At 33.4% G+C, this 16,151-nt stretch overlaps 1 protein-coding gene across 1 annotated transcript in view; it reads right to left on the minus strand.

Moving 5' to 3' along the window:
* egl (Egl_like_exo domain-containing protein) overlaps positions 1–16,151 on the minus strand; it is a 71,539-nt gene that overhangs the window by 2,798 nt on the left and 52,590 nt on the right. The window contains exons 6-20 of the mRNA XM_080159240.1: positions 15,488–15,545; positions 15,060–15,317; positions 14,817–14,912; positions 12,636–12,718; positions 9,825–9,837; positions 9,128–9,617; positions 8,878–9,005; positions 8,014–8,094; positions 5,319–5,438; positions 4,773–4,897; positions 3,443–3,640; positions 2,795–2,901; positions 2,186–2,301; positions 1,094–1,202; positions 597–664 (exon numbers count right to left, since the gene is read on the minus strand). Coding sequence (XP_080015366.1) covers positions 597–664; positions 1,094–1,202; positions 2,186–2,301; positions 2,795–2,901; positions 3,443–3,640; positions 4,773–4,897; positions 5,319–5,438; positions 8,014–8,094; positions 8,878–9,005; positions 9,128–9,617; positions 9,825–9,837; positions 12,636–12,718; positions 14,817–14,912; positions 15,060–15,317; positions 15,488–15,545 — 2,050 coding nt within the window. The remainder of the gene's footprint in view (positions 1–596; positions 665–1,093; positions 1,203–2,185; positions 2,302–2,794; positions 2,902–3,442; positions 3,641–4,772; positions 4,898–5,318; positions 5,439–8,013; positions 8,095–8,877; positions 9,006–9,127; positions 9,618–9,824; positions 9,838–12,635; positions 12,719–14,816; positions 14,913–15,059; positions 15,318–15,487; positions 15,546–16,151) is intronic.

Here is a 16,151-nt window from a genome sequence, read left to right on the forward strand (position 1 = left end):
TTCATCAATCAATCTTAGTTTTGTAAATCTAACTTTACTGTTACTATTTTTTTGACTAGCGGCTACGCCCCTAGATGCCTTTTTTTTTTGGGGGGGGGGAGGGTTGCCCCTCCCCCCACTCATTTTTAATTTTAGTTAAAATGTTCTTTTTTTTTGGGGGGGGGGGGGATTTTTCATTTTTTGGGGGGGTTGGGGGTGTCCCACCCCCCAAGAAAATAGTTATAAACCTTCCCGGGACCTATGAGAAGCTACCCTGTTAAGGAGAACCTGATCGGTTCAGCGGTTAGCGAGATCCTTCGGTACAGACACACAGACAAACAAACATCCTGTTACTTTAGTATAAGGATTGTAACAATAGTTAAAAAGCAAAGGTGAGCTCTAGAGCAAATAATTAAAGAGTTTTAAAAGTTATAGTTAATTGTAACCAAATGTATATATATGAAATGAAATTATAATTAAGAACATGTTGACTTAATAAGAGCATTTGACTACAACCCAACCTTACGGAATGACCCTCTTTGTTAATCTTGTTTTCAATAGTCTTTCATAAGTCACTTTATATTCGAAAATATTATTGATTATTTATAAAACTGTACCTGTGTCTCAGCGTCCACTTTACTAGTGTTGGAGATAACTTGGAGGTTCAGGTTTCCTGGAGAAGCACCTAGTTTATGAGCAATGTAATACAGAGAGAGGGGGGGGACAATGGGCTGTTTATTACATTATTTATTCGTTGGCTTAACAACTTTTGGGACTTTACTGAATATTGATTGGTTGTTTGATTTAGTTGAGTGTTGAAACCACTAATTTTAATCTACAGAAGGGTTAATTTTATCTGTCATCATAGGGGATGTAAATCAATTTATCGAGCATTGTCTTATCTCTATAGATCCCTGAATGTAATATGTTATTCCAATTACAATGCGCAGTTGGGAAAAAATATAGGCATTACCAAAATATGGTTTCGTAGGTAGCCAAACCACATACGGCTGGGAACTTAATTTTTGGGTCAGAATCACAGAAATGTTATAATCGCCGCTACTGTTTATTTTTCGTCTTCGTTTTTTTTTAGCGAGGAAGAAAAACTGTTTACCTGAAGTCGGTGTAAGAGCGTGTTGCGTAGCCGCTGCCAGGATGCTTTCTAGCCGATCTATTCGGTCCATACGCTCCATGCTACTGTCTGATAGAATATCCTCTACCATCTAAACAAATAATAATATTATAACAATTATACTATGGGTTGCTGGATGCCCTTTAGGAAGCATATCAAACAAGTTCATAACGACAACCAACTCTTGAACGCATTAAACCTGATGGTCCTTTAAATCATTTTTTAAAAATTCTGTTTAAAGAGTAAACAAGATTTTGTCTGTCTGTAATTTCAGTAAGATAGCAGTTTTTTTGGCCAATAAGATGCAGACTTTCTGGTATTGTCTTCTCGTATTACAAAAAATGGTAAGTTTTTTGTCTGTCCATTAATAATTAGTTAACCACTGAACCGATTAAATAGTTTACTAAAAATTAAGCTAGGAAGCATAGGCGTCCAAGGGGGGGGGGGTAATGGGCCATTTGGCACCCCCAAAATTTTGTGAACAATACCCCCCCCAAAAAAAAATTACCCCTACCTTGGGGGTGCCGTAGGCACCCCTAACGATTTTTGGGGGGGTAAATACTCCCCCCAAAATAGAAAATCTCTAACAAAAAATATTTTTGCGCGCTTCGCGCGCATTTTTAATACTAAATTTTTTATAAAATTTAAATTACCCCCCCAAAAAATTTAACCCCGGGGGTAAATTTTGGGGGGGGTAAACAAATTTTACCCCTGCCAACAGATTTCAGGGGGGCTTCGCGCGCCATTTTACCCCCCCAAAACCAAATTACCCCCCCCTTAAAAAAATTTTACCCCCCCCAAAATAAAAAGCTAGGAAGGGGACATTGGATTGTCTATTACAAGATTCCCCACAAGTTTATAATGTTTTATTGTTCGTTGGGTTTAAAGCTTTGGGAACTTTACTTGAATTTTAATTATTTTATTTTAGTTGGTTCATCTATATGAGTGTCCTAACGTATCATCCACCAATTGTAACCTACAGAAGAGATAATTTTGTTTATTATCAATGGGGATGTACATCAACATATCGACCATTCTCTTACAATTGGCTATCAATATATTGGGTTAGTATACCTGCATAGATTCAGTAAGAGAAGTTGGTCTGGGTGAGAGACTTGTCTCCGGAGAGGCGAGGCTTATCTCACTATCCATACTTGGATAGTCTCCGTTATCACAATCATCCTCGTTATCTATAACATATGCGTCTATCAATAATGAGATAATGTTACAGCATGTTTTTAATGGACGTACGGACTTTCTTGTAACGATTACAGAAATTCTACGCTTTCTCAATCGTACCTAACTGTTATAGGAACCAAAGTTTGAAACCGATAGGACAATTTCAATTTAAATTAAACGAATCCAGACAGATGGATCTGCCCTAATTTAATTATAGAAAAGCTTTGCTTTTAAAAAGAAAATAGTAGCTGACGCATACGCAATAATCAGAAAAGATTCCAGTCATATGCGCTTACTAGGTCAAACTGTTTTTTAATATGCATTTAATTATACTATGCGTTTTGTCAACATAAGAACAATTAGACTTAATAAGCGCATTTGACTGGAAGCTTGCTCACAATTCTACGGATTATTACGTAATCTACTATTCTCTTGTCTATAATAAGCAAACTAACAATGGACATAAATTAGGTTGACATTGTCAATTGAATTATGAAACAGTACCTGAGTCGTCGTTTGATTGCCTGCCCATCAATTTTTCCAGCTTTTTCGCAACTTTTGTTGATCCTTTGATTAATTTCTCTTTGTCTTCTTCCGTAAGCTCGAGGTATCTAAATAATAAATCTATAAATTTAAGATTTTATAAAATAAAACAATAGGTTTGATTTTAATTTTAAATCTGGGGCGTGGCGAAGAAGGGTGGTTTTAATCCCCCCCCCCCCCCTCCGAAAATTTCTGGAGTTTTCTATTATTATTTAAGAACGTTAAAAAAACAAAATTAGAAATAAACATTCCATTGCAAAAAACGCGATATTTGGTTTGATTAAATATCCAATTTTTTAGCTTTTTATCAAGCATGGTGATAGCTATCGCTCGATCATTTAATACCTTGGGATTTAAATATCCATTTATGCTAAATTTTGTTTGCTTAAATAACTCATTTATAAAAAAAACATTTCTAAAATTTTTATGGTTAAATATCATGTATTACCTTTTCTCACCCGAGCGGCAGAGACATTGCGCTTACTAATAAGAAAAAATCCGCAAAGAAAATCTACAAAGTTACTAGGTAGTAACTGGTAGATTTCAAGCCATTCGCCTAACAAGATTACAACCACGTAATTCACGCCATACAAATATTAAAAAACAAACCTTAACAATCTAATTTCTCTGTTCGACAATACAATATTTCTAGACTGTGCCGTGGCCAGCTTCAGCTTCAAGTCAGCCACCTCGTTCTCCACCTTGCGCTGTCTCTTCTTCTCCTTGATGTCGTCGAAGTGGATGTACATAAGGACGTGCTCCTCACACAGAGACATGAACAGGCTCTGGTACTCAGATTTTAACTCCCTTAATTAGAATCTTGTTATTGATTAAAATGAATGAGGATGGATATCTCGCTAACCACTGGACCTTTTTGGTTCGTCTTCACAAGAGGCTTTATTTATTTATATTTTATGAGATTGATTCAGGGAAAAATTTTATTCTCACCCCCTTAAATATATATTTTTTGATCGATTAAATGGTGTGGGAAGTAATTCGGCCTATTTAGGTCATAACCCTAAAAGCTAGGAGCGAAGCACTTGTAAATGACGTAATTTTGTGACTCTTATCAATATTGCTTTAAAATCAATAGATACAGGAAAAATTAAATAAAAGGGTAGCTTTTACTTTACTTCATTTTTAACTTGGAAAATATTGTATATATTTGTGGTTATAAATTATATTTCACAAATCTAACATTTGATTGTTTCACTTCAAAGCGGAGTGCCATAAATTCCACAAAAGAATTTATTTCTTTGCTTATGAAAATACAAAAAAATAATACATTAAAGGTAATGAACTTAAACAGGCTATTAATCTATGGTCTGGTTCACAATTTTTAACGTATAATTAAATAATAAGCAATAAATGCACTTCAAGTTTTGGAATATATCAATAACCAAGACCGATTTTTTTTTAAAGCTCCTAAATTTACCAACATAAGAGAAGCATTTGATTGTAGCTTATATTTATTTACAGAGTTGCTACGCTTCCAGAAACTGTGAGAAATGGGTTGCCCACCCTTTAAAGACCCGGGCGATGAAAGATTGAAATGTTGGTATCTGAGGAAATTAATTAGAATCAGATGAAAAGAATATGGAAAGAAAAATATCTCAAATATGAGGGAGAGTGAGAGAAGAAGATACATAACAGTTTTATCCAAATTTTACGTATCCGCGACAAGAAAATGTAAAATAAATATTTAAAGCAGTTGCGTGCACAGGGTTTTTGAGTCATGGCATGCCAAAAAAGCGTTCTTTGACTGATAATTGAGCAGCGTAAATTTTTTCACACCTCCCTTGTACCAGAGGAGGGTGTGACTTTTAACGTGACAACCCCTTTGGGGTGCTTTTTTTGGGTGGGGGTGTGTGTGGGGAGATTATAACCCCTGATTTTTGCCAGTCCAGTTGATACACTCCTATAAATTTTGAAGTCTAACCTGGCCATGGCGGTGTAGATAGTTGGAACAAGGGCCATAACATCCGCAGCCGCGTAGCAGATCATATCCTTTGTCAGCGGCCGCCTGGCCCAAAATCTTTGATCTCGTCGGTAGATATTCTTTACCTAGAAAAAAGTATAGGTTTTAAGATATGGACAATGTCAGGAGTAAGGTAAAAAGTCTAGCAAAAAAACCAAGTAAACATAGACTCGGACAAATTGCAGAAAGTAGCTAAAGCCCAGCATTAAATATTCACAACATCTTAGGATGGAATTTATACTAGAAAATCAACCTCCCCCCCCCGCCCCCCCCCCCCCCCCAACCGGGAAAACAAAAAACAAAATTGCGCCAGAGTGCCCCAAAGATAAATGATACGTTAGGGGAGAAAAAATGGTGACATTTTATCAATATGCAAATTCAAGGGTTTATGTGGGCTATGTCGGTCTTTAAAGGAGTCGTAACTGACATAATATCGACATGCAAAGTGGTCATGGCTGACACAGGTTTTTGACAGGGAATATTGCAAAACAAATCCTTAAAAAATACCTGATCCTTCATAGGGTTGATGGGAGCGTTGTATAGCTCACACAAGGCGTTGAATGAAACATTTTTTACTTTGTAAACTGGCTTCCCTGTCTCCTGCAGCTGTATCACAGCGTGTGCAGCCTAAACAAAACCGGTTTTTAGCCGTTAGATAATTTGATTACATGATTTTGGTTATAAAAAAAATACATTCGCTTATTTGGTACATTAATGGTCAATGAAATAAAGTTTAAATATAATAGATATGCTTCCAAGAAAAGGGGAATGTTGAAAGCATCCAAAAATGTTGTAGCCCCTATTGAATTTTTACCTAACTCTCGATCCGCTGGGTGGGTACATATCCCCCCCCCCCTTATAAGGTTTTTAAAAAAATATTCCTTCTTGATTTGTTTTACTTCACACCCCTGTGAAATCTTCATCTTCTATTGGGGGTGGGGGGGGGGGGGGGGGGGGAGAATACATCCTTCCCTAAAGACGGTCTGGAGGGATATCCTACACACCTACTTTGTGCTTGTCTGTATGTTCAAGTTTTGTCTTTTTAAATTATATCAAAGTTTTAAAAATTAAAAAAAACCATGAACCATTTTTTACAGAAATATTTAACCAATTTATTTTTCAGAGCTTAAATAAATGTTTATACAATATACATACATACAGAGGAAAATGATTAATGGAACTTTTTACCACATTTCTATTTTCAATGCCCGATATTATTTGCAGAAAAATTCCCAGTGGGACAATTTTAGTGATGCATAATATGGTAGGCTTCAAAATTTATGGAGATTTAAGTCTTAAAGGATATCAGAGATATGTGATAACTATTAATTTGACATCAAAGAAAAATTGATACATTTTTGTGAAATTTTGAAGTTTTATTAGCTTTTATCACGTGATTATAATTTTTGGTAAGGCATTTTTTCCAATCCTCCCTAGCCCTACCCTAGATGCTAGGGATGAAGCAACTAGTAGTAATTTTAACAACAAAAAAATTAAAATTAAAACCCCCTTCATCCCTGGTCATATAAATTTTGTATGCATTCTATTATAATATAGTTTTTACATGTTGCTAGTAGCAAGAAGGAAAGACAAATGGTTTATTCATGTTATTAACCTATATTCAGGATGTGGTACCAGTTCTATTCTTTCAATTAGGACCCTGTGTCATTTATTTATGTAAGTATAATGGACATTTATCATCCTTATATACATATACAGGATGTATTTTTGTCTGTGTTTGTTGGTACTTAAAGATCAATTGCTATCGCTAGTCTGATAAGGTTCTTAGTTCTTCTACAGCTTCTTTAAATCCAAGGAATTTTTTTAGTCTTTAGTTTTTTACTACCACGAATTATTATACTTTTTTATTTCTAAATTGGTCGTTGCACAAATGTATTTAAATTTAGATTTAGTGAACTGCATATTTTTTCCTGTTCAATTGTTTAAACTACATTTATAGAGCATATATTTGCAAATTTCAATTTTCCACCATGTAGTTTTAAAACTACCAAGACTTAAAAATCGTGTTCTTGTGATATATGCAATTTATGTAGCTGGCTTATTTAAAAACAGCAAGAAGACTAATTTAGTGACGTCTAATTGTTTGCTATAATTATTGTTTTACAAAATTATATGTTTCAGGGTTTACTTGTAACTTATGCTTGATAACATTATTCTGAAATGAACTTCATGCAACTATCCCTTTATATCTAATAATGGAAAATTTGTGTTTATTTACTAAGTATATTTGCGATTACTTTTATTTAATGAAATCTTCCAATTTTTAACATTTACAAAACAGCCTGCTTTATTGCATCAAGATCCATGACAGATCTATATAGGAAATAAACGTCTATAAATGAGCTCGAGTCTTCCAATGGTAAAGTGTTTAAAACTCATAGTGCTCCAATAATCCTCATTAAACTCTCATTGACCAAAGCGATAAGACCTTTATCCTATTTGTTTATGGAATGAATTAAGTTTTTCACTTCATGTAGATATTTGAATTACATTAAAGTATTTAATCCTTATTTCATAAATAAAAAATATACGTTCATGATAGAGTAAATCTTAGAAAACTGCATTTTAAAAGAATTCGATTGTGGCGACACTTCCTTTGTGTTAGAATATTAAAACTAAAATTTTAATCATATTAACCCTTTGGTGATGGTAATGTGAAAAAAATATAATTGAAAAAATCTTTTTAAAATCATTTAAATTAATAAATATTTACTTTTTTCTTTTAAATAGTAATGGCGGGGGAGGAAAATTGATTTATTGAGAAATAGATAAATAGATATGTACTTATAGAAAACTAGCCAATAGCGATATAGTTATATTGAGCCAACTCTAGTCATAAATAGGGGAAAGATAAATCCATCTCTTTTGTGCTATCCTTCTATTATTTAAATTCAACTTAAAACTCACCAAACCTCTCGATGAACATAAATTAATAGGTTTCATTAATTAAATTCATTTTATTCTTTTTATTATACTAGCGGTTACGCCCCTAGGGGCTCTTTATTCGAAGGGACAAAAACAGCTAGAAAAATAGATCAAAACAATACCAAAACTAAAACAAAAAAAGCCTAAAACCATTACAGGACCTATGTAATGAATACCTAAAATAGAAAACCCAATCGGCTCGTAAATTTTTAGATCTTCAGACAAAAAAATAATAGCCTTTAAAACTGTTACTAACCTGAGTATCAAAAACATTGTTCAAGGTTATCTGATGTTGGTGATACAGGGCTGCTGAATCATTCCGACAATCATGGATAACCTAGAAATAATTATTATTATATAGAACTATCGGTGCTTGCTTACATGTGAAGACCGGAGCACCGAAACCCCCCCCCCCCGCTTAGTTTTGACAAAAATCAAAAATAAGGGGGGGGGGGGTAGTTTTTTAACCCCCCGCTTAGTTTTGACAAAAATCAAAAATAAGGGGGGGGGGTAGTTTTTAACCCCCCCCTTAATTTTGAAGAAAATCAAAAATAAGGGGGGGGGGGGTAGTTTTTTCACTGTACAACACGCCAGAAAGTTGAGTGAGGTAAATCAAGTAAATCCAGTATACCAGAGTGAAACCTTATTACAGGGATATTCATGTTTTGGGGCATAATTTCCTTATTTATTGACTGATTTTAGTAATTGATGTATCCCTGAACAAAAAATAAGGTGGAGGGGGGCCAGTAAAAGGTTTTAATTTTGCGCAAAATTAAAACCTTTTACTGGCTTTTAATAATATAGCTTAACAAAAGTAAAAAAAACTACATTCCCATTGAATTCCCAAAGTGACAAACTTTTAATAGCTTAATAAAACAAAGTAGCCAACAGCAAAATGATTTTTTATAAGTTACTTGTTTTAATAAGTGTTAGTTTTAATAAAAATGCTTTCAGATAATTAATAGATATAATAATTTTCTATTAAAGGTAAACACATGCTTACAATTCTATGCTGTATCAACAAAAAAAGTAAAATTACAATGAAAAGAAGCTGTTATTTTTTACCGGCGGTAAATATGTAAGCAAAATCTAATTTTTAAATTCCAAAGGTATGGTTTACCTTAACAATATCTTTTGATTGTAGTAGCTGTTCAAGTTTTCCCATGGTAAATAAGGCTGGGTTGGTCTGCACATCAAATATAAACACCTGGCCATTCATAGTACTGATCTGGACTAAAGTCAGCTTCCCTGAAAAGAATATCTATTGTGCTAAAAATATTATGTGTGATGTAGATGTTTTACATACAAATATATGGCTTTTTCTCATTGATTAATTTTTCAGAACAATTCTACTTTACAAATATTCTAACCTTTAGGGCCAAGATTAACACCCTCTCCATCCAAACCAACAGGCTGACCAGCCCGGAACAATTCATCCACAAGCTGATGACACTCTCGCGCATTCACAATAACTCGCGACACTTGAAGTGTCCGCATTTTCAAAGCCTCCCTGCCTTCGTGTGTCAACGACGAGGCTGTTGAACCATTGACGTTACCTCCGCCCAATCCTCCGCCACTGCCTATTGAATTCGAGGATTGGCGGGAAACAGGAGTTTCAGGCGGTATAAGGCTTTGTCGCTGATCTTGGTCAGAATTTTGCGCAATCATTCGCATGACCACCATGTTGACGCGCTGTTTCAATGTCTGTTGGTTAAGGCTGATACTATCCCCGCCGCGGGGCGAATCACGGCATCCACCGCTGCCGTTTTGAATAGGCACCGGGGAACTAGAACCAGTGCTTGGTCCTGATGTGTACGGGCTCGACTCCGTGCCATTGTGGTTCTGGGAGTTGATATACGTCTGTAAGTCAAACACAAGTTTTAATAAAGTATTTCAAATAGAAGACAAAAAACTTCCCCCCTGGCTATTACCTATACAATTCTTCTTAGTGATACATGCAGGAATCAAGCATTTTTGCTGTAAATTGATAAGTATTTGATAAACAATGCCCGGATTATTAGGAATTAACTTTTCTCACTATTTCATTATATTACATCATTTTTTTACATGCGTTGCTACTCTATAATCAATATCAATAAAAATAAAAGAAGCATTATGTAAAGTTATAATTGCAATGGTTAATAGACTATAAAAGTTGGAAAGATTTTTAATCAATATAATAGATTTGAAATCTGCATAAAATTTTAAGGATTTTTTATAAAATTCGTTTTTTATATAATTCTTTATTTAAAGGCGCAAATACAAATTAAGTTAAATAATTTTAAGATCTGTGATTGGTGGATTGAAAACTATCTGCGCTCTGATTGGAGAAGCTTAAGTGACATACATCATTCAACCAATTAGAGCGTAGGTAGTTTCCAATCCAGCTATCCTATTGGTCAAAATTTATTAACTTAAATCGTATTTGCGCCTTTAAATAAAGAATTATATGAAAAACTAATTTTATAAAAAAATCCTTAAAATTTTATGCAGATTTCAAATCTATTATATTGATTAAAAATCTTTCCAACTTTTATAGTCTAATGGTTAATGCTCAAGATTATAACCATTTCAACGGAAATCCAACATAATTTTATTTAAAAATGACAACTAACTTTTTATAAACATATTCTTGGTTTTTTTTTATGAGAATAAGGATATATGCTTTGCTTACGCTATATTGACTAAATTCTCATTCATTAACAAATTTTGCACATCAAGAAACAAACAATCGAACAAGAACAAATGGTTCCAAAGTTCGCACTTGTTGTCAGAAATTAATAGAGACCCCCTCCCCCCCCCCAAGTATGTTAAAAATTTTAAGAGGGGCAAGGCTCATAAATATGAAAGAAAAGCAGAATGTAAGTATTGCCTCTAACCTTGTGGGGCTACCCTACACACAATTTAACCTAACCACAGCTAATAAACAAAACAAGGCATTAGTTTTAACAGGTTTCTGGAATAATTAGTTATGAGATGGGGGTGCTCACCACTTGGTGAGTGGTGGGAAATTAGAATAGGGGTGCTGTGTTGCTCACTTGGTAAGTGGTGGGAAATTAGAATAGGGGTGCTGTGTTGCTCACTTGGTAAGTGGTGGGAAATTAGAATAGGGGTGCTGTGTTACTTACTTGGCGAGTGGTGGGAAATTAGAATAGGGGTGCTATGTTGATGCTCACTTGGTAAGTAGTGGGAAATTAGAATAGGGGTGCTGTGTTGCTCACTTGGTGAGTGGTGGGAAATTAGAATAGGGGTACTGTGTTGCTCAATTGGCGAGTTGTGGGAAATTAGAATAGGGGTGCTGTGTTACTTACTTGGCGAGTGGTGGGAAATTAGAATTGGGGTGCTGTGTTGCTCACTTTGCGAGTGGTGGGAAATTAGAATAGGGGTGCTGTGTTGTTCACTTTAAGAGTGGTGGGAAATTAGAATTTGGGTGCTGTGTTGCTCACTTGGCGAGTGGTGGGAAATTAGAATTGGGGTGCTGTGTTGCTCACTTGGCGAGTGGTGGGAAATTAGAATTGGGGTGCTTTGTTGCTTACTTGGTAAGTTGTGGGAAATTACAACATATCTTTATTTGTATTGTATTGTATTATATTATATTATGCTGCATTCTCACCAACTTTATGATAAATCTTAGTTCCATTGTTTTTCATGCCAAATTTGTTAGCGTAATCAAGATGGGGTACATTTATGTATGTGATTGTTTATTTAGACAATTTAAATTCTTAAAAAACAGGTGGGGAGTAGACATTGGGCTGTTTATTACACTAGTCCTTAAAGTTTTATAATAATGTTGGGGATTTAAGTGCTTTTAGTAAGTAGTAGATGTAAATTTTTCCATAGAATTCAGATATGCAATCGGTTTTTTTGTAGACCTCTTATTTTTAAGTAATTTAAGTTTTTTTTTAAAATTAAGTCGATTTTAAGGTACTAAAATGCAACAAAAAAAAGAAAGAAAATGGCCATTATAAACAAAAATAGTAAGATCTTTAATTTGACACCTTACTTTTTTAATTCTGTCAGGTAATTATTGAAAAAATCAATTTATTAAAACCCACAAGAATAAAAACTTTGAACTTAATTTTATCATTACCCAGGCATAAGAAATAGGCGTTATATATACTGTTAGAATCAGAAAAATATTACAAATCCATTCTAAGCAAAATTGAAATAAAAATAAAATATAGTATATAAACTACAATAAAAGGAATTATATGAAAATATTATATTATATTATACAGGCAACCATCTTATTTCTTGAATTGAGAATAAAAATGGGAAGGGGGTAAAGAGGGGATGAAGAAAGTGTTGCCTGTACAAAAAAAATATATTAGGCCATTTTTTTTCAATTTTGCTTACAATGGATTTGTAATATTTTTCTGATTCTAAAGGTATATATGAACCCAAATTTTTTTTATCTGTGTAATGATAAAATTAAGTTCTAAGTTTTTATTCTCGTGGGTTTAAAAAAATCAATTTTTTCAATAATTACCTGACAAAATTCAAAAAGTAAGGTGTCAAATTAAAGATCTTACTATTTTTGTTCATAATGTCCATTTTTTTTTTTTTTTTTTTGTTGCGTTTTAGTACCTTAAAATCGACTTAATTTTTTTTAAAACTTAAATTACTTAAAAAATAAGAGGTCTACAAAAAACCGATTGCATATCTGAATTCTATGAAAAATTTTACATCTACTACGTACTAAAAGCACCGGCTAGCTATAAAAAAAGTTAAGACGCCTTCTTTAAAAGTTTACAATATCTTAAAATATCAGATACCAAGAAACTATAAACAATAAGGATGCATTTGGCCTAGTTTTAAGCTGGACTAACAAGAAAGAAATAACCATGTCAAAAGGTAGCGTGCATAATTATATAAAACTTGTTTTTTTCCTTGTTGTTTTGTTGAATATAGATGGACTGAAAAGCTCTCTGCGGAACAAGGGTCACTATGCCATTCTGAACCTATAAAAGGATATATGTATAATGTATATGTACAATAACCTTAAAGATAAAGTAATAAATGTGTCTTTCTGTGTGTAACAAGGATCTCGCTAACCGCTCATAGTTCATGGACAGGTTTATTAATTTTTGGGGGGGAGGGTACCCCCACCATCGAAAGAGAAATCGCCCACAATCCAAAAAATATAAATAGCGCCACCTAGCATCCTACTAGATATTTTTTGGTAAACAGCTGATCCTAACATGGATTGAACAGATTGATTTAGCGCCACTAGTAACCTTTAATATAATACATAAATATGATAACTTGGGTTGCCATACTAATCTGAACCTAATTATAATTGATATATAAATCATAAAACCAAGGTTGCCAGGACAAAAGAAGACAGACAAACTTGTAAAGTTCTTAAATTTAAGAATCTTGAAAGAAAGGTCCAAGTTAATAATATATAGTTACTCTTTTTTGGTAATCGTTTGAAAATTGTTATTCTATTTTGAAAATAATAATTACTACTGTACCTAATGTTATATTAATGGCTTACTAATGAATAACAATACATGTAATGACAAAACCTAAACAGGTAGAAAAAAACAATTACATTAAAATAAGAAAAATGTTAAATAACTTCATTTCTCTGAGTAGGTCGTCTTTTTCAGTGTTGCCCTATTTCAGATTATAGAAATTTCTGCGGGTTTTTGGCCATCATTCACAGGGGCAATTATACCCTTGCGGCTAGAAATGAGGCCCTTAGTGTATACTAAAGTAATCTAAAATGCCGCATCTTACATAAAAAGAGCTCTGCATGTTATTAAAGCAACAAAATATTGAACAATAAATAGTGTTTTTAGAATGTATCAAATGGTTTGTTATAGTAATATGTTAATATAAACAAGGATGGAATTATCCATAAATGAGATTTTAACAAAGAAATCAGAAAATAACAAGAAAAATGACATTATAAGTGCTAGCACTTTTAAATTAAAGAAAAGTGTTAATCTGTCACAAAATTGCTTAAGAGCATATGTCTATCGTTGCAGACGTACTTACAATTAAAGAGATAATTATAAATACGCTTCGCGCAAATTGTCATTTCTAATAAGTATAAAAAATATTAATGAACATTTTTAAAAACCAGAATAATTCTCAAAATAGCTAAAAATCAACATATTTCCGGTGACAATAATAGAGTTGATAATCTCTAAAAATTATGCCTAGTCGTTAGAAAACTCGTCATACATTATCTAGTTGTTGAATTGTATGGCCACCCTATAAAATGAACACAATATTGGAAACAGATAGAATTGTCGCAAACAGATAAAAAAATATTTTCAAATCAACACAAGAAAAAAAGTTTACAAAGAATATAATTTTAAAAAATTTAATATAAAAAGTAGTTAGCCCTTTTATCTGTATCGCTGAACCAATGTGATTCTTCTTTAAAGTTACGCTTCTTATAGGTCCAAGGAAGGTTTAAAACTATTTTGGGTGGGGGGGGGGGGGGGGTACCACCAACCTCCAAATAGATATTGCCCCTAGAAGAAAATGACCTCCTCAATTTTTTACTTTTTCTTTTAAAAACTAAAATTGAAAGTCTTCCCCCCACCATCCCCAACTTTCAAGTATCCTTAGAGTCCTCTAGGGACGTAGCCGCTACTAGGTTTATAAAATAGTCAAGTTTTTAAATGTTTGTCCGTTAGGTTCTTGCTAACTACTGAAATGGCCCCTCCGTTTTAACACAAAATCATAACCCCTAAGTGCTAAGGGCGCAGCCACTAGTTTAATTATAGAGTAGGATTTCATTATTAGATATTTCATGAAATAGACAGACACAAAGGGCCAGTTCAAAACAAGTTACGTAAAAATGCATAAATATACTTTAAAAATATTTTGTTGAAAAAGGGTAAATTTTCAGGAACCACTCCTAACCTAACCTAAATATATTTAGAAATCGGTTTTTAGAAGTAAACAAAAAAATTCACAGTTAAATTTTTAAAGAAAATTAATGAGTCGTTAATCCTCACTCTGATAAAATAGCTCGATAGTTCTAAATATTCTTATGGACCATAAGGAACCTTATGCAATAAAAAAAACTGGACTAACCTGGAAAATATGGGAATAAATCTTGAGAAATGTTGACAGATCCTGTGGGGTCTTGAATAGTATCCTGCAGGACTCCTCGCTAAATTCTCCAACAGCCTGATTCAGTTAGCTTTATTAGCTTTTTATGATAGATCAATTTAAGAGCATATAAATGACTCTTTGGCTATTTATTAGTCACATTTGTCAAAACTTCAAGTTAGTTTAAAAGGACGAAATAAAAAAAATCTTAATAAAGAAACATGCCTGATTAAACAGCTGGTCAACATGTATCTGTACATGGCTGTCGATCTTTTCCCTGAAGAACTGTATGAACTGGTTGGTCACCATGGGATCAATCTTGGGCAGGTCCTCCGTCTCTGTGAAGGTGTTGGTGATGTTCCCCTCGTACTCCTTCAAGTAGACAATCTCCTCCTTGACGACGAACTCGTCAGGATACTTGGCCAAGAAGTCTCGGAACTCCTTGGCGTGTTGTCCTGATATGTGACGCACCTCTGGGGGAGCCTGCAACAAATAAAAATAAGTAAAATTCTTAAAAACCGATTAGTCAATTGAAAATTATAGTAAGAATCAAAACTTATAATTTTATAGTTATTTAAATGAAGTTTGATATCTAGATTTAGGAAATACATATCAATGCAGATTGTCTGTTTCAAATGTTATCATTTAATTACCTGTGATCGATGTCCAAGCAGGCTTTTGATTGGGACCTCTGTACCTGGACCATATTGCCTAGAAAATTCAAATGTATTGTAAAAATAATAGCTTTTTGTTTACGGCAAAAGTTAGGTATGGTATACAGTATACACTATCTAAATCCATTAATAAAATTTAAAGGTTTTGTGAGAGTTGTTTGCCTTTTGAGGTTTTTGAACATTTTAGGACTTTATTACTGAAAGGACATGAATTACTGATGAATGAGCAAAAGGCAAAATTTCTTACATTTGTGAAGAGTAAAAACAAAAATTATCTTATTAAAATTGTGGAATTCTATATACCATATCATGTATAAACGCATGAATGGCATGAAATTAAACTTGTTTTAAACTTTTGATCAAATCTTAAAAAATTGGTATTACATAACTAAATGTACAATTTTTATCTAAATGTAATAAAAAAAAGGCAAGAAAAATAAAATAAAAGAATGGAATAAAATATACGTGGACATTGTCGACAATTTTGGTTGCAGATATGGAACTCATTTATTGGTCAGTTTATTCATAACAGTGTGTTTACAGATATTTCTAACAATTTTTATTTTGCAAGTACACTATTGTAGCAACGCATAGCAGATCTCAATGCTGTAGCTTTTTATCTTTTTTATCTGCAACAAATTTC

This window comes from Acartia tonsa, chromosome 4 (genome assembly GCF_053477335.1).
Source record: "Acartia tonsa isolate MP-2025a chromosome 4, ASM5347733v1, whole genome shotgun sequence".
Classification (NCBI taxonomy): domain Eukaryota; kingdom Metazoa; phylum Arthropoda; class Copepoda; order Calanoida; family Acartiidae; genus Acartia; species Acartia tonsa.